Source organism: Grus americana, chromosome 3, assembly GCF_028858705.1.
Source record: "Grus americana isolate bGruAme1 chromosome 3, bGruAme1.mat, whole genome shotgun sequence".
NCBI lineage: Eukaryota > Metazoa > Chordata > Aves > Gruiformes > Gruidae > Grus > Grus americana.
This window is the reverse complement of record NC_072854.1, coordinates 89,535,754-89,557,620: the sequence shown is the minus strand read 5'-3', so window position 1 is coordinate 89,557,620 and position 21,867 is coordinate 89,535,754. Positions and strand designations below refer to the sequence as shown.

At 37.8% G+C, this 21,867-nt stretch overlaps 1 protein-coding gene across 1 annotated transcript in view; it reads right to left on the bottom strand.

Annotated features, from left to right (window-relative positions):
• CRIM1 (cysteine rich transmembrane BMP regulator 1) overlaps positions 1-21,867 on the bottom strand; it is a 194,041-nt gene that overhangs the window by 33,363 nt on the left and 138,811 nt on the right. Inside the window, exon 8 of the mRNA XM_054820273.1 lies at positions 11,350-11,478. Coding sequence (XP_054676248.1) covers positions 11,350-11,478 — 129 coding nt within the window. The remainder of the gene's footprint in view (positions 1-11,349; positions 11,479-21,867) is intronic.

The window sequence follows — 21,867 nt, the reverse complement described above, 5'->3', positions numbered from 1 at the left end:
CTATGGTGGAATTTGGGTATACAAGTGCTGTGCAACAGAAGAGCCTTATTTTCCCAAACAACAGTTCTCAGTTTAAGTAGGACGAAGATCATCCTCAGGTTTGTGACTCCTACCTCTCCACTTTTATGCAAATTTGGTGTCTGAAGCTAAAAGGGTGCAAGTTTATTTGTCATTCAGAATACAGAAGAAACAATGCCAGAACCTTTCACATCTGGTTCTAGAGGCTGTCTAGATTTTCTTTTTTAAGGAGCTTTTAACAGTAGGATGTTTGTACAAAATTATTCCCCGACAGCATACAGTGATAATAAAATTAACTAAACTTTTCATTATGAATGACTTTGTAAAGTAGTCATAATTTTTACAGTTAGACTTGAACTTTATAAAGAATATATAGGAAAATACACCTACATTGGAATATTTCCAAGAAGAATTAAGCTCAGTTATGACCTCTGATATGGTGTAAGTTTTATCTCCTGTTCACACTCAGAACTGATCAGTGAATAACCCCGGAATTGCACAGGCTGGATTGATTGGAACCATTCATTTTCTGAAGTGTATTTTGTCATGGAGATGAAGTGTTTAGGTGGCTGTCCACAAACATCAGGCTCATGGAAGACAAGTCAAGGAACAAGAAGGTACAAAAGCAGAGGGACTGGAGAAATGAATAGGCATCTTAAAGTGAAAGGAAGAGCTGGAAATAAAAAAAAAAAATCTAAAAAATGAGAAACAACAAGAATATTTTTGAGTTTGGATATTTATTTGTCTCCAGATTTGTGTTAAGGAGAGCTATCAACGTGCAACACCTAGGTTTGAGTATGTAGTTATAGAAGACGGGATTCTTCAAAATCCCACAGCCAAATATGTTTTTGTTTTCAGTCTTCCATTTTGTTTTGATTACTTTGATTTGGTTAGTGAAACTGCTTTTCTGAGATGCAAACCAAGTTTTTAATGTGTAAAGCTAATATACTTTATTAAAAGGGTCAAGGCATCTAGGACAGTGCTATACAAGGAAGAAGACAGTGTCTCCTCCCAAGTAGCTTATGATGTTAAATACACTTAAAACTCAAATAGTCAGCTGCTAGATCTGGACTCAAAGCAACTTCTTCCCCGCTTAATCCTATACATAGTGAGTTACAAAGTGAAAATCCTTTTGTGGATAAGTGGCCAAGAAAGGAAAGCTCTTCAGAGCCTTGGGATGGATGACTGACTAACCATCACTGCCGCTCAGGAACGGACACTGAAGAGGATATAAAATAACATAAAAATTTTGGCTATGTCAAAAGTACAGGGAAAGTTTGCAGAAGTCAATACAGACCACTGTTCACATCTGAACTTACTAGTGTTACGTCAATGCTATAGAAGGACATCAGAATAATCTACACAGACCTCTCCTGCACAGGCTTTCTAATAAGATGCTAAAAATTATACCCTCTGAGAAGATGGTCACAACTAAAATTAACGATTAATTAAATAGTTTTTGAAAAACATTCTCTATGAAGAAATTTAGCGTCAGGAAAATCAGAAAGTGAATTCTGATCCGCTTTCTGACTTCACATCTAACCATCTAAATTTCTCCTACTGAAACGTTATTAAAAACATGACCATTACAGGCAGTCTCAAACTGAAGTACCATCTGGTACACATACAAAGCTTATGTCTGCTGCACAGGTCTGTTGAAAACCCTGGTCCACTGTTTTAAACTGTGCATTTGTTTTTTCAGAAAACAGAGTGAACCATCAATTTTACAGAACAGAGTGTAGCTCTCAGAGAGAGAAAGAAAGAAAAAAAAGAGAAAAAGATTGCAAGCCTAAAAATTCAAATGTGAATCAAATTCAGTGTATACAATTGTCATACTGACAATATCTCTATAGCCTTAGCTATAGCTTTAAATTCATCATTAATAAAATAAACACAAGATCATTATCAAAGGATAAGTAAAAACAAGTTTTCTGCTAAGGTTTTGCATTTCAAGTAATAAATACTAAAGAATAAAGAGAACTAGTTTATGAAAGTCAATTGCAATGAACTGAGGAAATGTTAGGAGGTTACTTGTTTGGGGGCTTTTTCCACCTCTGCTTAGATAAATTTCATCAGGAACCTGAATCCCAAATCATGGAATGTATTTGCAGAGAAGAGATCCAGCCCTAACTGGGCCGGTAACTGCTTCAAAAATATATCAGGGGTAATCAGACAGTCTGAAAGGGGAGGATAAGAAACATTTTAAAAGCTATCACAGAAGGAAAACTACCTTTCAGAGTTTGAGAGAACTGCATGACGTGCCTGTATGTCACTGCAAGTAACAGAATGGCATCAAGCTTCTGATCACATAGTTATAGGCCATCTTTATTTCTCTGACATCACCTAGCAAACTAAACTAAAATGGTTAGATAGGAGGTAGAAGATTAAAATAGAAACAAAAAGATGAACAGAAAACCGACTAAAGGGAAGACATGTCTCATTGTGATGCTTAGGGAAATATCTGGCTGGAGAGTTGAGTTCTTCCATGTGAGTAGTAGAAATATGTTCATTAATATTTCTTATGAAACATGAAATGTCAATGAGGCAATGTCAATACAGAAAACAATCCTTCTACACAAGGTAATAGGAGGGCTTAGGGGAATAAAATAATAAGTGGGGTGAAATATAATACTGAAAATGTATAAAGTCATGCTGCCCATAGGGAATAAACAAGAATTGTGGTACAAGCTGAGAGTTCAGGCGCAGGATATTGGTTGACCTCAGAATGACACCGATGTGTTGAGACATTAGAAAACGATGAATGTGTTCCTGAATGTCTCAGGCTAATATAACTGTACCTTTACCACAAATACTAAACTTTTTAATGTGAGAACAGGCATTAGCTGCAACACTACATCAAATTCTGGAAGAATTTCAACTGAAGTACAGCAGAAGGCTAGGACAATAATCATGGAAAGGTTGTCCTCAACCAATGACATTATCAAAATAGCCTCCTGCTAGGAATGACGACTCACTCGAGGACAAACATGCACCAAATACTTCTAGTAGCGTATCCAGCCCACACAACAACACTATGAAGTTTTCTTTTCCCCGTGCAACCATGACTGCAAAAGCAGCAGCAAAGTCAGCTACCAACAGGTCCATGTTTCTAGTCACAGTCTTCACTAGACCTCACTATACTGGCAAAAGCTATTGCTTATGGACTTTGACCCCTCTAAATGCTATAGTTCTAACAAACGCTTTGCTCTGTAGTTTGCAACAATTTAACACATTATGTGCTGACCTGGATATGGGAATCTCAAATTATTGAATTCATTTGGATCAATTTAATAAGATGCTGCTGGAAAAAAACAAGTAGAAAGAGAATAGTTGAAGACAAATTGGTCTTCCGAAACCCATTTATGAATTATTAACAAACAAACAAATATTAGCATCAAGGTTTTTAAGTCTGGTCACCACTGCCCATAAAATCCTTTTAAATATAGTGGTTTCCTTCTCCCCCTTTCTTCACCCACTCATAGTCTCATACACACAAACTACAACAAAACAAGTATTAGAGTTTCAGAAGGGCATGATACTGTTTAAGGGTAATCTGTTTGGGATATGGGGGATGGGACAAGACTCTCTGAAGAAGAAAGTCTTGTCTTAAAAACAGATGATTACCAACATATCGTGAGGCTCTACACAGAACACTTGTATTGGGTTTGCATGGCCAGGTTTTGATAGTGGAGGGGCTACAGCAGTGGCTTCTGTGAGAAGCTGCCAGAAGCTTCCCCCATGCCCAACAGAGCCAATGCCAGCCGGCTGCAAGAGGGACCTGCTGCTGGCCAAGGCTGAGCCATGGTGGTAGCACCTCTACGATAACAGAGTTAAGAAGGGGTAAAAACCACCAAGAGCAATTGCAGCCATAGAGAGGAGAGAGAATATGTGAGAGGAACAGCTCTGCAGACACCAAGGTCAGTGCAGAAAGAGGGGCAGGAGGTGCTCCAGGTGCCAGAGCAGAGATCCCCCTGCAGAAGACCATGGTGAGGCAGGCTGTCCCCCTGCAGCCCATGGAGGTCCATGGTGGAACAGATATCCACCTGCAGCCCCTGGAGGACCCCACGCCAGAGCAGGTGGAGGCACCTGAAGGAGGCTGTGACCCTGTGGGAAGCCCACGCTGGAGCAGGCTCCTGGCAGCACCGGTGGCCCCATGGAGAGAGGAGCCCACGCCAGAGCAGGTTTGCTGGCAGGACTTGTGACCCCGTGGGGGACCCACGCTGGAGCAGTCTGTTCCTGAAGGTCTGCACCCCATGGAAGGGACCCACGCTGGAGCAGTTGGTGAAGAACTGCAGCCTGCGGGAAGGACTCCATGTTGGAGAAGTTGGTGGAGGACTGTCTCCCATGGGAGGAACCCCAGGGTGGAGCAGGGGCAGAGTGTGAGGAGTCCTCTCCCTGAGGAGGAAGGAGCGGCAGAGACAATGTGTGATGAACTGACCACAACCCCCTGGGCCACTGGAGGGGAGGAGGTAGAGAAATTGGGAGTGAAGTTAAACCCAGGAAGAAGGAAGGGGTGGGCAGAAGGACTTTTAAGATTTGGTTTTATTTCTCATTATCCTACTCTGATTTGTTTGGTAGTAAGGTAAAGTGATTTCCCCAAGTGGAGTCTGTTTTGCTGATGATGGTAATTGGTGAGTGATCTCCCCCTGCCCCTATCTCGACCTGTGAGCCTTTTGTTATATTTTAGAGCAGTTTGGTGGGCACCTGGTCTCCTCCAGCCAGGGTCAACCCACCACAAGACTGGACACAAATCACCTGGTGTTCTAAAATTATTTTCCACTAAGTATCTTATTCTCAATACTGACATCAACTCTTGTTTTAAGAGGTTGTCAGATCCCTGTAAGACCGAGTCACTGGCTGCTGAAGGAAAGAAAGATAGGTAGAAAAATCAGCATGTAAAAGCAGTTGACACATCGACATGACCTACTATAGTCCAGGGCCCACCCTGCAAACAAGGCAACAACAAAATCCTGTCCTAGTACATGCAATGTTAGCAATCTTTGTGAGGATTCACTCAGCAGTCAGATATTTCATATACAACTCAATCTCTCCTTCTCAGGTATGGTATCTCAGAGGGAAGGTATCTCAAAAAGAATCATAATTCTTTGGCCTAAATTAAAACCATCGGATGCATGATTTATTCCTGATTCCAAAGTGCTCACATCCCCACCTTGCAAGAACCTATGAATATCTGGAGTGTTATAAAATATTCCTCAAAAATAAAACTGAAAAGTAAACATTATTCAATTCCATGAATTGTATGTTTAGGTGTAAAAGAGGTCTTCTGTTTGAACATCTAGTAGCTTGATTGTAATTCCAGCTAACTCTTATTGAAAAAAAGACTTCTCAGTTTCCTTCTTCTAGCATATATCTGGCATATAAAGAACTGGGATATTTATTTTTCTCCAATTTATTATTTACATATGGATCCATTGATAATTGTACTGTAAAGATGGAAAGTCATCTTAGTCTAAAAACTTTTGAAAATGCATTCCAAAGATGCATAGCCTGTTGAAATAGTTTTAGCTTTCAATCCTCTAATTCACAGACAAAAAAAATAACTGCCAGAGCATATTAATAGCTACTTGACAAGAATTATGCCAGTATTTCAGCTTGGCTTAGGTTGGTGTCCATTTTTTGAAAATTTGTAGCATTGCTACACAAAGCTAGCTACATACCTTTACCATCATTATTTTCTTGACGCTGAGGCTAGATCATATCAGGAGAACTGTTTCACAGTACCTTTATAATTAAGCACTCCTCAGCCGTCCTCTCGGTGTGGATTGCTACTGCTGGTTAATCTTCAGGGGTGGGGATCTGGGGAGGCAAATTTATGAAGGAGAAAACTAGGTTACTTATCAGTAACTGGAATTCTCTGAATATATTGCCTCCACAGATCCACACTAACCCTCCCTCCTTTCGTTAGAATTAACTCACGATTCACAATAGCTGGATAAAAATGAAGGAACTGGGCACTGTGATGCTAGAAAACCCTGTTTAAAAAAATAACGTCATGAGTCCGTTGAGGCAAATTACCCGCTTGGATACTTGCTCTAAACAGCTCTAGGATTCACATACGACACATGACTTCATGAAAATGGATTTGCAGCAGTGAAATCTCAAAGGTGGAATTCCTGGAAAATAATCAAGCTTCTACAAACCTTCTAGCAGCACATTGGTTTTTGTGGGGTGTTTTTTTTCTCTTTTTCTCCCCGCCCCCCCCCCCAAGTCAAGTGAAGTTCTTATCTGCTTCTATGCAATATATCTTGCATTAGATATACTGTAAGCATTACTAAAACCCATATATTGTTGTAATCTTCAGAGATCCCTGCCAAAGAATTTTCTTCTAGTAAGAAGATAGATAATATTTATTTGGCATGAGTTATTAGTTCATCATAATTCCACCCTCTTCAGGGAGCTATCTTCCAGATGTGCACTTAGAGTTAATATTTCTATTCTACTTAGAATATGTGCTTTTTTCTGGTTTCAGCCTTAAATTTTTAAGAAACATGTTTCATCCCCAATTTTCCATGGCTGTATTTCACTAACTGAGGTCTAATATATAATAGCTATTCCCTTTCACATCACTGCAGAAGGATAACAAAACATCCTTTTTCTGCCAGGTCTACAAAATTATTCAAAAACCCAAGATGCGCTCTCCTTGCACTAAGGGAGACCACCTGGACTATCTTTGGTTTTATAATTTTTTTTGCCATGGAATGTGTTGCTAAATCAAGGTAACAATGGGAGATAATTGTTACTAAAATAGAAAAGTGTTACCAATTTATATTTTACTTTACTATTTCCAGGAATTTTGCATTGTCTGAAGCGTACATTTTGTATGATTAGTCTGTGTGATTATCTGTCCTGCCTTAGTTTGATATAAAAATAAACATAAAATATGTTTATTTAAATAGACAAGATTAACACTGAGGGAGTTTTCAAGTGTTCACAACACATCCCTGAGTATGGATTATTTACAGGAATAAAATGAAATATTCAAATTGTGGCTAGGAAGAGTGAAAGGTTAGGAAAACCCATCCCAAACTCTAACTACTGAACGATTAACATGCAGAAAAGAGGAGCTGAGATGTACTCTCCCATTGCAGTCCCTGCAAAGTTTTTCTTAGGCTTTCTCCCATCACCACTCTGTACACTTTTTCAGAACCTTAACCACTATTTATAGACAGCCCGTAGATGCACCTACCTACTTTTTCTCAAACCTTCCAATCCTGCCTTTGAGCATTGACACAACTAAACCAACTCCCACACTGCCAAACCCAAGTTCCATGTTGGAATTCCACTCCACTTCATCAGCTATAAAGGGAGATGGTATAACTCGCCAGAATATTGAAATCCATGCTGCAGATGTCTGCTAGTACAGAGTGAATGATAGTACCTCCTTTTTAACTCCATGGCAGAATACATTTTCTTCTCATTTAAGAACAAGGTAACAACACTCTTAGAAAAATATTTCTGTAGCTATATAGAATGTGTTTGGGGAAAAGGGGTGGTTTTATGTCTAGAGAACTGTGCAAACATAATATACCAAGATTTCTAGTTTTTGAATAGTGATTTCATGGTTTGCTTTGACAAACAGAAGAGATGACAACACGAGGTGGATGATGGTGCACTACGATGTGCAGGGAAAACGACTCGTCTCAGCCTTCTACAATTGTGTCTCTCCATAAGCAATCTGGTATTAATGAAATTGCATGAGAATTGCATCTTGTAACTGCAAAGGTAAGCCTTCTAAATGAAGCAAACAATTTTAAAAATTGATAGCAATGCTTTAATTTAATTCAATTTTAATAAGATTTGAAAGGTTAAAAAAATACTAAAGCCATACACGATAGCAGTTATACCCTGAACAGCGCTTCACGTTCAATTCGTTTAGGGTAAAACGCTATAGTTTAGGTTGCAGGACAGATTTTAAAGGATCTTTCTTTTTCATTACTATAATAGAGGGAATAGACAAGGCCAGATAAAATACTGGCCCTCACTGCAGGCTCTCACTGAAGAATGATTCAGTGTCCAGCAGCAACTGTCAGATTTTAAATCCTCTGTTACCGCAATCAGCAGGCATTATTCAATGTGCCCGTTCGTCCTCTTCGGAGCAACGGGAGCCCTGCCTCACAAAGAGCCGATCACTGGTCGTTCATTCCCCTAATGTACTCCTCCTCCTGAAGACTTTAATCCCCTCCAGTTCTCCCTATGAAAGCAAAGGCCTGGACACTCCAAACGCAATAGCAATTGCTGCACCCTACTAATAACAATTTTTTGGTTATTTGCTTTTTTGTATTTGTTTCTTGTTCTTGTGTCATCTTATATAATTTTTTGTTGTTGTTTGGTAATGCTTTTCATGATTTTCCTACTGTTTTAGTTTTATTCTTGGTATTTTGTAATGGTTCTTCCTATATCCTGGATTTGGATTATACTTTTCTCCTTTTGTCCTCCTGTAGTGCTCCTTTGGCTTCTATATGCTCCTGGTGAGTATGATCATTCCTTCTCCCTCATCATTTGTGGTTCCATTTCTAGTCACTGGTACTTCCCCCCATATCTGTCTGTGATTGCTCTTCGCTTAGTGGTAGTTTTTTCCTCCCTTCTCTTACAACTGTGGTCTGCCTCTGATTTTTTTAAAAAAATTTTACTTTACACCATGTATGTTTTCACTGCACGTTGTTACAGCGTGCTTTTGCATTCACTGCAAAAACAGGAAGAAGGATAAAGGATGAAGTGAACTGCTCCTATTAAAACCGTATTCTAGAAATGTTACAATTTGCTTCTTCCTTCTCATTCTGTAGTTGGCTTGAGTCAAGCTGGATAAACTTGAAACTAAATTACAGTAAAGCACCAGACAAGTTTCATGATACCACACTTAGATAATTATTTCAAATAAACCTGTTGTACTGATTTCAGGCTACAGGAATGTAAATTAAGGTAATAATGAGGAACAATTTACAGCTTTACTCTATGTTCTTCCATTTAGCTGTACTCCATGTTCTTCTACTTTGTCATTGTGCTTTTATTTTGGGTGAAACAGATTTAAGCATAGAGATCTCTGCTGAGGATTTGTTAAAGAGAAATTAGCAAAAAGAAAACTTTATTGGAAAGAGATTAGTAGAATTAGGATACGATGACTTCAAATGGTCATGAGGGGCACGTGGGACTCCTTTCCTTTAAATCTAAGTGGAGCACTTAGACCAGCAAGAAACAAGTGTGCGCGGTACAGAAACAATGATGTTCCCAAAAATCCATGTGAGTCTGCATGAGCTAAAGATCATACACATTCTCATGTTCTTAGGGAGCCAAGATACAACTAAACTGGTTTGGACATGAAAGTACGTAGGATCTCAAGACGCAGAGAAGGAGCGCAGTACGTTTTCAGCATATTTGACCTAAAACTCCTTTCTTCTCAGTGCTCACACACTCATTTGTCCAGAGCCTCCCAAGCAAGAGACATTACTTGACAGAAAAATTTCTATTTCTGTCATTTTGACTGATAACCACCAAGTGATGAAGACTTCCAAGCCGTTATTTTTCTTCATTTCTTTAGAAAATAAAGGTTTCCCCTCTCTGAATGACTGAGATCTTTAAGCAATCTACAATTCAAGCCATTTAACTGAAAAAAGGATGACAGACAAATGATACTATTAAGTTTGCTCCAGACAGTTTGCTACTGCAAAATGAAAATAATTTCAAGCAAATCTGGCAAGAGAAAAATTCCCTTGAATAGATTCTTAAGCACTATTTAATCAGAAACACTCCAGGCAAGAACAGAAACTTCCTGGGATGCGGTATGTGTACATGTGCAATCTAGTAATCTAGGACAAAAGAAATGATCCTTTGGAGTGATGGGTCTCCTGTGCACCAAACTGGAGGGAAGGACTGCATGCACAGGCATAGATGATGACATTTGCCGAGTATGTCCATCTTCTTGTTTGTGTCAATCTCCTCAATCAGTTTAACAATAAAAAAAAAAGAAGGAAAATCAAATTATGATGTTAACAGCAGAACTTAACATTTCTAATTTTGTCCTTAGGAAGAACTAAGTAAGGCATGTACCGTGATAGCTTGGATGCAACCTATGGAAAGTTGTCCTTGCCACGAATACAACTTGTAATCAAAGGTATTGTTTCTGTATTACCATAATGACGTTATTGCTTGCCATATATTTATTTGTTATTAAGATGTCCTGTCCATTTCCTTATGGAAATAAAAAAAATGCACATTTCCCCAGGGGAAAAAAAAAGTTAAAAAACATAGGACAAACTCTTTTCTTGCTCCTTAATTAAAACACCAATCCAATCCTAAAACTCTTCAGTTTGTACCAATTAAGAGTTTTATTCTGACCATTTCTACTGGAGACCTCTAAAATAGTCACATTGGTTTAGAAAGTGGCTGAGAATGGGTGGACCAAAATCAAAAGAAGAGGAACGGAATTATACTTTAGTTGTGAAAGCCTCAGAGGCTACAAGGAAGCTGCAGAACCACAACAGAATTACAAAGAGAGTTTAAACCCAGTCCTAGGCTGGGCTGGCAGCCAGAGCGATGCATCCTGCAGCTCAGACTAGCACTCCACAGGTATCCTTTGTTGGGCAATTCCAACAACCAACCTGACCTTGCTTTATATTTCATCTGCAAACACCAAATTCTTAAGGAAACGCATACAGAAAATACATTTTTGCTGCTTCACTGATACACACAAAGTTCTCATAAGGCCCAATGATTGTCCTTGGGGAAGAAATAGATGTTAAAGCCTGCATAAATCCTATTTAAAGTATTACATATCTATACATAATATAAATATAAGAATATGGCATAGAATTAAATTATATATGGACATGTTTGTATATATAGAAACACCTCCTCCCCCAGCATACAATTTTCAAACATTTACCCTCAAAACCTAAGTTTTGAGGGGAAAAAGCTAAGTTGAAAATGGGCTGTTTAGCAACAGGAGTTTTTGAAGTGCACAAACATTGATGCTCTTAAACTCTTTACATGCACAGAGGAAAATGAAATGCGGAAGTCTTATCAGACTGCAAAAAGTCTGAAAGAATATTAAGTCCCAAATTATTACCTTTTCTACCTAGCTGTTAATTTTCACCTGAAGTCAGACATTTTCAGTTTTCCTCCAAATACATTTTAAGCAAACAAACAAGCAATGTCAGAAATCAGGAATCTATCCTTTAAAGACGAACCACTTTAAAGCACACGCATACTAACACAACATATAATCAACGTTATGAATGGAAAAACCAGCCTACTAGCATTTTCACACACAGCTTGATATAAAAGGTAGAAGTCACTGTATTTTTGCATACTCACTAGTTTTGCACTGACAAATGCGGCAACCATTTTGGTCCAGTTTGAAACTATAGATACAATCTTTTTCAGTCAAAGTGCAGTTCACCAAAATCTCACAGGTGGGCGGACCTATTGTGATGTATGTTGGTTCTGAAGGCAAGAAAAAAAATAAAACAAATAAATTTATTTTAATTAAGTTCACAAAAAAGCATACACAATGCAAAAGGAAAGAGAATAATTTTTAATTAGTTTTGCTTCTGATTAACAAATATTCTTGGTATTTCTGAAAAGATTCAAGAAACAGACTTTGTTTCGAAGTGATGTACAGTCATCACAACCAGTATAAAGCTGCATAAAATTTTTGAAATATTGAAACAGGAAAAACAATACATTTTTTTGCTCACTATGAAATGAGTTTTCCTGCATATGCAGTTTAAAACTGAATGTAAAATACTTATTTTGCCCACTTTTCTCCAAAAGTATTTCATCAAAACTTTGGGCAGATTTTTTTACTTTAGAAACTGAACAGAGCTTTTTTCCAAAGCTCAGTTGATTGACACTACCAAGCTGCAAATCAAAGCACGTGACTCAGTATATTAAATCTTTCTCTGTGTGAATAAGATCACTTTTACTGAAATTTAAAGCAGAAGAGACTCTGAATACCAAAAGGGAATGTAAGATATATTGTGCGTGAAAGATCTCTGGAAACCATTTAACACGTCTATTCATTGCAAACATCGCCTCTTACAGTATACTTTGCACTACTAAATTATGTTTTTTGAAGTTGAGGATATTATTGCAAATTATTAGGTATTCGTGAACAGTGTAATACTTACTTTTGGCCACCATTTAAATATGTTGGAGTGTGAAATTAGTTTCAATAAATATGGTAGACAGAAATATTCATGTGTTTTAGTATACAAAGTTGTCAGCATAAAATAATATCCAAAGAGTTATGAAAACAACAAGAAAACTCAACACTACCGTCATAAAACAGGATACAGAAAGAACGAAATACCTATCTTTTCCTAAATGGCTTTTTGCTCTCCAACACTAATCTAGCCTATCTTGTTTTTTTCACGGAACTCAAGCACTTAAGAACGAATTTATAGTTATGACCGTTATTAACATTAAACTAAGCATTCAGGAAACACAAATTGCATGACTTTTAAAGAGCTAACTATGAGCTTTCATTTCTCTGTTTCAATTGTTTGAGTTTATCCTGTTCCTCCATCTCAAGAAATGAAGACTTAAAGGAAATTACATTTTTAAAAAAAATTCAATACATGAATTCATAAAATGTGAAAATATGGAGAAATGGTATACTAATCATTAGAGCAGTAAACTATAATATGTTTTATACAGTATGCACATTTTTATGGACTGGAGGTGGCCACATCTTGCCATCTCTCATACTCAAACCAAATACATTGAAAGGCAGATTTTGCCATCCTTACTTAAAGGCAGCCAGTCTTTACTCTGAGACTGAGAGTAAAATACTACTCAACATGAAGTTGTTAGAAGTATACACTGTTAACCAAAATATAAATTTCTGTGCATATTGGCTCCATATCCAGCAGGCAGCTTTTGCACCCATGCCTTCCAGTCAAGTGAAAATTATCCTATTACGAGACTGAGTTTTTCTGCTTTCATTGTCTTTCACAAATTTCAGCTTTCACAGCTTCTCCCCAGCCCTACTCTTCCCTTCACAACAGTTTACAGAGTAGATGAACATTTTTAATCCTTTTTAAAATTAGGTCAGCTACGTACAGAGTTTGGAGGGAAAAACTGCATGAAAGACACTACAGTGAAGCTAAACGACTTCAAACTTATCTCAGAGGTCACGGTTCAGATTCCTTGCTTTGCTGAAAGTTTCAAAGGAACAGTCAAATTCTGTTGCTTATGTAATTTCTGTAGGAAAAGTAGCTATACACTTTATATGTATATAAAAAACCACCACCAACTTTGTTCAAATATACCATGGAAATTTGTATAACGGCATCCGTGTCTCTGTAGACCCCTCAAATCTCTTCTAATTTAAATTAAAAGTTTTCCAGATTTTTTTTTTTTTTTCTGTTAGTTTAATAGAGATTACTAGATTGGAGGTCAAAGAATAGATTTTATAAATTTCTCTGAATTCTTCATTTCACAGCTCTGAGTTTGCATGCATAGTATGGAAGTGTAACCATACTAAGTAATGTATTTTAGAATCCATGGGTTCCCAAACTAGACTTTCTTTTAATCTCAGTGAGCTCTTCGTATTTGTTTTCAAGTTCATTCAGTAAACTATCTGACTAAATCATATTCATGTCTAATATTTAACATTTGCAACTTCAACAAACCATTAGTTTAGGAATCAGGAACATATTGATATATACCAATAATGTGATATATTCCAGAAACTCCATTAATTAATCCCGTCTGTTTAGGGCTCAGTATATATACCAGTTTTGCAAACAGACTGATTTTTAGCATCTGGTGCCTATTTTGAAAACCTCCTTTCCTATCTCACTCCATTCTCTAACCAAAATACCCCAAAACATGCAGAAGACCAGAATACAAGAGTTACTCTGAAGCCCCGCTCAGGTTACTGGCCAGCCCGCCCAAACCCTACGCTTCAAATGACAAAAAAGCCACAGCAATGCTGATACTCACTGGTAGTTAAAACTACTACAACTCGTACGAATCCGCTAATGGTACCCAAAGCAAAGTTCACAGATGAGCTGGAGAACTGAAGGAGATTTGCCATCTGACTGCAGAACAGTTAGGTAAACTATGTAGTTAAAAACCCCACAAAATCTCACTGAAAGCTGAGATGCAGGTTAGTATTCCTTGATCCACTTGGATTTAAACTAAACCTAGAGAGAAACAGGATTGTGTTTCACCCCCCATCACTGAACTTCACCCCTCAAGATAACTTCTCACTAATTGCAGGTACAATTTAATATCTAGAAAAAAACCCAGCAGATATTTGTTACATATTTTTCATGGTGACTTTTCAAAGCTATACTTCTGTGTTTTGATGCTCTTGTTTCTTGGACACACCTACACAACAGTTTTTTGCCTCCCTTGATATATCCAGTAATGGGGTATTTCTTACTAGGAGTAAAATCAAACTGTCATTAATATAATCTGAAAGGTTTTTGTTAGTCCTATATTCATTATGTTTAATTATTCTGTTACCTCCCACTTTTGTGTCTGCTCTCAGCATCCTCAGTGTTTCCAGACAAGCTTACAAATTTGTTTTTTCTCCCTCCTGTCCCTAAAGGTAAGCCCTGAGATACAGTAATTTTATATGCATGCCTGCTTCTCAATGAGCTGCAAGTAGAGGACAAAAGAAATAATTTCATTCCCTACCCCCACATGTGCAAAAATGCAGCCAGGAAAAAAAAAAAATCAGGCCTTTTCACTTCGCTAGGCAAGACTCAACAAATAAAGCCAGCTCTGCTCCACCAGGCTTCTGGCTATTTGAATAGGCAAGCAGTAGCTAAGCTTGAAAAAGCATGTACCATCGCATGATCTGAGCTAGGCTTTCACTGCTGCTCTAGGTAGAAATGGCAGGAGAAACATCCAGTGCACAAATGCACAGACAACGGGTGGGAAAAACGGGTGCTGTTTCTGTCTGTATGCTTTACCAACAATAAAACTATACTGTAGGAAGAAAGAGAGAAGAAGAAAATAAAGAGAAGGGGATTGAAGAGAGTCTGGATGAAAACAATGGAATTTTTTAATAGAGCACAGATTTTGCTGATGTCAAGTGCTTATATATAAGGTTAAATGCAGACTTCTATTAGAACATCTTGCTTCCATATGCTCTCTCTGATACTTTCTATGCTGAATTTTAGTGCAGAGGATTAATTTGCCTGCTGTGAGGTTGATAAAAATCTTTGAACTAATTTTTACACTGCCATTTACTTAAAAACAACTTCAAAAATTTTGAAATCCACAGTGCATATTTCAGTCACTGGTGGTCCGTCAGTCTGACTGGTCCACCAAAAAATACTATGATATGTGATCAAAACTCTGAATCTCATTTATCCCAGCTTGCAATCAAACTGTGCATTTATGGGGAAAGAAGGGAAGACTGTAACATCCAAGTAATGCCTGGAGCTGGCTTTGTCCTTACAGAGCCTGCATTAGCAATACCAACACAAAAACTGGATGTCACCAAAAAAAAAAAGTTATCAAGGTGGAATAAGACCGTATTTTCACTGGTATTTTTCTACCCAGGATACTTTTGTAATATGAACAAAACCAATCCCCAGGCCCCTCTTTTCTGCTATGTTCTTATTTTTGAGACCTCCCACTTCTCCTATGAGAGATGTGACATAGCTTGTATTACAAAGAGAAGATGTTTTCTTCTGTTAAAAAAAAAGTGAAATAATACACACACACAAACACAGGATGGTCGATCTGGTCTTGTACTGTGCGTCATATACAGATCTTGTTATACTTGAAAGAGTAATGAGGTCTTAAGAGAATACTGAGCTGAAGTATTCAGAAATGGAGACAAACTGATGCATCCATGTTTCAGTGAATCCAGGGGAAAAAGTTTCTTTGGATTAGACTTTTATTATATGCACAGTTTGATCAATTAAAGTTATCAAAAAGAAGAGAAAGAAAACTGAAATTTACCATTGATTTGCTGAAGCCCTGGAAAACAAAACAAATCAAAATGAACAAAAAAAAAATCAGAGACTATTTATTCCAATCCTGTTGACTTCTACTGTTTATCTGAATGTTAAAAGTGAATCATTCACTGAAGACTTCACTTTTACTTCTAACTTTGGACATTTCGTTCACATAATTCTCTAGTTAATTTTAAAGAGAATTAAAAAAAAAAAATAATCTTCCCTAAGGCTGGTACCAGAATAAAAAATTATACCCATCTTCCTATCATACCATAGCTGGTCAGCTGGAGCAGGTGGCATACGAGGAGAGGCTGAGAGACCAGGGCTTGCTCAGCCTGGAGGAGGAGGACAAGGGGGGCATTCTTCTGCTGTCTACCTCTACTTAATGGGAGGGTACAAAGGTGACAAGACCTGGCCCATCTTGGAGGGGCTCCAGGCTAGGATGAGAGGCAACGAACTCAAGTGTGAACATGGGAAATTACAACTTGGTAAAAGTTATTTTCTTCTTTCTTTTAAACGACATGGGTGGTCAAACTATGACAGAGTCCTAGAGAGGCTGTGGGATCTCCACCCTTCAAAATGCTTAATCGGGACAAGGCCCTGAGACCCTGCTGTCACTGGACCTGCTTGAGCAGGAGGTAGCATTAGAAAATCTCTGGTGGTCCTTTCCAACTTGCATGATTCCGTGACTTTCACTTTCACATAAACTAACGACATTTCCAGTGAAAGCAGCAATATCCTTGATGGATCCTAATCAGGGAACTCAAATCCAAAGATAAACATTTCAATTTCTGATGATTTCTGCATGCTTTTGCCAAGTGCTGATTACCTTCCTTCCACAATAAAAGTACCTGTTTGCCTAATACCATCTCTCTGAAATCGACTTAAAGAGTAGCTTTTTATTCAAGAAGCAAAATTTCTTCCAAGCAGTTGTAACAGCAATTCTCTCTGAAGCGTTATTTAGCAACAGCCACAACCACTTTTAATCAGTCTCATTTTCTGTGCTCCTTTAAGATAATACGTTACCCGTGCTTCACCTCTTGGCAAGGTATTTTTATTATTACATGAAAAAAAAACTTAAAAGGAAATCTTTGTTTCATTTGGAATGCAGTATTTTAACTCAAAACAGGTTTTGCTTCACACTTCCAGTAAGACCATGTTAGGGAAATACCTACTCCAGGCTCCTACAAAATTGGTTTTAAGTAGGGAAGTAACTATCTTGTTCCAAGTTGTCTTCCGCACATTGTTAAATATAACATTGTTAAACACAAATGAATTCAAAAGTAAATAGGGAACTTCTACTGCTGTAGAAGTTTTCATGTTTGTTTTCATAGTTACTATATAACACAAATATTCGACTCTTAAAAATCTGGACCATTGTGTATCTTAACCCAAAAGTACTGGAAATGTAAAGGGACAGGTATTTTATACTAATCAGTCATTCCAGTTTTTAATTCCACTCCTAAATGTTGCCCTGTCAATACATAACGGAAAAAGCGCCATCCATATTATAATAAAATTACTGTATTTTTTTCTTGCGATAAAAGTATGACAAAAGTAGGCATCAAAGACCCGGGTTTAGTTACTTTGCTTAGATGGAGTAACCATCGTGCTTGAATCAGACACAGGAGGTCTGACTTCATCATCATCTTCATCACTGCTCCCAGCTCAGCTCTACTCAGTATTACTCTATGCACATATGCTTGAAAGGTAGCAAGTCCCACCAATCTTTGGTGTAAAGTGTCCCAAAAAATCACAATATTATTTGGAAACGCCATAACAACAAACTACACTGCAGTGTGGGTTGACAGCAGTCTATGCACATATATTCAACGAAAACAGGCAAACAGAGGACATTTTGGACCCCAAAAGCTGCAAGTGCTTTATGTATCTACGTATGCATGCATGTTTTTCTTGCCTTGTTGGATTTTTATATATAAATTTATTTGTATTCATATAAAAACAGCATTTCCAGCCATCTTCACACTAACAAAGAGGTTTCAATCTGCACCATAGGAATACATTTCTTCATCAAAACTATGAAATTGTAAGTTCTATAGATATTTCACTATATAGAGGTTGAAAATTATCTTGAGATCCTTCTTTGAATACCAAACCCACCAGATTTCATCAATTCCATTGTAAGACTGCAAACTACTGTACATGTACTTATCTTTTACAAGAAATTTAGGAGCACAGGCCTTAAAAATTCATTGCCCAGCAAACAGTTTTTACATTAATAGACATTAAAAAAAATATGTCCCTGGAACCCACCAAAATATTATTTTGTATTTATTCAGTATTTGTATATTGACTATTACTGGCATGCTTAAAAACAGTTTCAGATGTTTGTTTTCATAGTTACTATATAACACAAATACAGTATATTGTAATCAAGATATTTTGAGGAATTATTTGGAGAATATTGCTCATGCAACCGGAAGAGAAAGTTGCCAGTGATTTCTTCCCATGTATAAGAAAAACATCTGGAAAAAAAACTTGACAAAAAAAGCATGCAAAAAAGCATTTGTATTTTTGGAAGGCTAAATTACAATCAAGATAATTTCAACACACAAGTTCACACCAACAGTAACACACGAACTTTTCAAACACACCAAACTACTGTTATACGGCACAATGAAGCCACCAGGCCTAAAAATAATCCTAAACTTAAATGTGAAGACTGTGTAGTCAGAACTGTAGAATAAGCAGTGGGGTTGTATGCTTCACCACTCTTGCTACAATTCCCAACCTCCTCTTTCATATGCCCATTCTGTTAATGTGAACCAGTCTATAGTTTAACTAAAGACAGTCAGATAAAACAGATTAATTCCTTGTGCATATTATTAAAAAGGCTGGAACACGGAAGTACATTTTCAGCATATAGCACAGGGAAGCTTTATATCCACCTGTGAGCATCACTATGTATGTTCTCCCTGCCTTTAGGCCAGCAGTACTGATCACAAATAACTCTCTGAAGGTTACGCATTTAATTTCCAATGATTTTTAAGCCCCAGAGAGAACAACTCATCCAAAATAGCAGCGCATTTAGATTCTGTGGTGATTGGTCTTGGGATATTTGGAGAAAGTGTTAGCCACGTACAAAGAATAAGCTTAACAGAAGAGGATCCTAGAAAACCCAAGGAAAAATGAGTCAAAAATCATGTCCTACACATGAAGAAAGTCCTTGAACATCAATAACAAAGAACATGCCTGTGTTTGGGGAAAGTGAAATAGCTCCCTCTTCTGTAGTATTTTATAACACAAACTATCTCGAAAAGGATTAAGATGTTCTGATCCTACGCGACCAGCACCAACTGACTTAAAGAAATACAACATCAGTGCATTCAAGCATTTACTATAAAAATTAGGGGGGGCAGGGGCAGGTCAGCAGTGGGAAACGAACTGCAGTCTAACTTTTTACCTAATGCTTTACATGATAACTGGCTCAAAACTGGTCCTGAAGGGTGTGCTGCTCAACAGCCTTTCATTCGAGTCTGCATACTTGTTTGAATTTTGTCTGCTGTCCAAAAAAGTTAACTGCAGCCTACTAAGCAGCAGCATGTGTGTTTACTTAAGCTTCCTGTAAAAACATTCATATCATTCCAAGAGTGACTAAATGTTTTCCATCCTCATAGTTCGCATTCCAGCCTTCCCCGCCCCTCCAGTTCATTACATGAAAAATATCAGTCCCGGGCAAGAGAATTTCCTTCCTGGGTTTGAAATATCTAATGCCTTGCAGGAATTTTTTTCCCAGCATTTAGCTATCTGTGTAACTATCAGCGTTCAACAATTCAGCGTCACATAACTATTTATAAAATGTATGCGAGGACTTAAGATGTGATAATTTTCTAATGTCACAAATAACTCCGAAAATATATTCATTAATACTTCCAAACACAGAGTTCAGTTTGGCAGGCTTTTGTTTCAAATTTTATTCATAGTGTCAACCTGAAACTACTTAAATACATATTTTTCCTCGAAAGTAACTATTATAATTCAAGAGTATTTTTATTGAAGAAGCCTCCTATGAACCAAATCTGCATGGGGGGGGTTGGGGGGTGTTTATTTTTTACAGTGATGCACTCAAAATACTCAGAAACTTTCCACTCCCAAGATGCCAAGTTAAAAACTTTTGTCTGTTGTAATCAATTCTTCCAGTTTTTGGTTTAACAGGGAAGGCATGTATACCCTTCAAATACATTTTAATCCTGATGAGACATTTTTGACAATTTTAGGTGGAGTAACACTAAGAAATAATCATCTTTATTAAAGCAGAATCAATTAATCCTGCCTATCAAGAAATGTCCAAACAGGTAAGAAGGCCATTCAGTTATTGTTACTAGGTGAAGATGTAGCAAACACACTAAATTAGCGTGCATCTGGGGCAAATCTATGAATGCTATAGGCACTGAAAAGAATTAATTAGAGGATCCATGAGGTTCTTTATAAGTGAGACATCCTTAGCTGCACTGATATATATTCATTAGGATTCTTTGGGTATTTATCCTTTCAGTAGTTTTCCACTGAAATTAACGATCAATCACTGAAAATTGGGAAAAGGTTATTTTATACTAGTGGAGTCTTCCTGACTTTCTTAAACTTGGAGAGTTCTCCATTGGCAGTAGGTTTCATTATACCCCGGATTGCGTGGTTCAACAGCCTCAAGCTGCCTTGTCTAAAACCACTATACTAAATCATGATCTGGCAAACGTAAGCCCAATTCTCTACAGCATGGCGTTTGCATCCCTTAATTGACTTTGATGAAAAGGCTGGTTGAGAGCTACAGCGCTGCCGCCGAACAATAACTTATACTTCACGCTCTAAGGAGATCTCTGGGCCCAGATTCTGCGCCGGTGAACGCTGCTCACTACCACTGACTTCATTCTGAATGAATCAAATTTCTTTTCACTGGACTCTGCCGCCTGTTTTTACTTAATGAAGTGTTGGACACGCTAAAGGAACTGAACTGAATTACATCTCAGCTAGAGTTTGGAGCCCTTTATTGATGAAAATGTTAATTTCTTTTTGTGAAGATAAAGTGTCAGCCATAATGACAGCAAAGTAATGCAGGCCTTATTCATGAAAATCCTCTGAGGGGATTTTGTTTAACACTTAATTTCTCATTCACAGCTTATGCTGGCACCCTGCCACCTGTACCTGAGGGCTCTCGTGCAGAAGGACGTACTGCCAGATAAGCAATTACTGCCCATCAGTGGACGGGCTTGCAGCGTTCCCTGTGAATAGCCTGAGCCTCTGGGAGACACGAGGGAATGGAAGCGACCATAGACGTTCCTAAGGGATGTTTTTGGCATCTGTGCCAGTGCTGAGCACTTGTATTTAATATCTTGTTTAAAAAAAAAAAATCAGATATTTTCATACTGTCCAACCCAATATTTATTTTCTGTGAACACGACTATTATTCCAATTTGCAGATGGCTGTCCACAGATGCAGATGGCCTAAGGGAAATATGGTTATTTCTATCACTGTAGCTTGTTTGGTGTTATTCATATGCTATTATATATTGACACTAAATAGCCATTGTAAGCTCCAGTATTCACTTTTTTTTTTTTGTAAAATTCATTAAAAATGGAATTACTACTGAAACCACACCAATTTGATTCAGAAAATAAACAATTGTTAGCCTAGTAGAGAAGGAAGCAGCTTGGTAAGAAGCAGCAGTACAAACAGAAACCTGATTGCCAATGGATGTGGTCACCTCCACAGGGACAGGTGCACAGACCAGCTCCCGTGAAGAACCTCCAGGTCTAAAGAAGCGTGAGCACACACCAAAATTTTTGCAGTCCTGTCTGGCACTTGAGAAGTCACTTTCTCCCTTCTACCTATCTGTCTGTTTTCACTAAATCTGTAGAAAGGGGTTCTCTTTGAGACTTCCTCGTGCTGCAC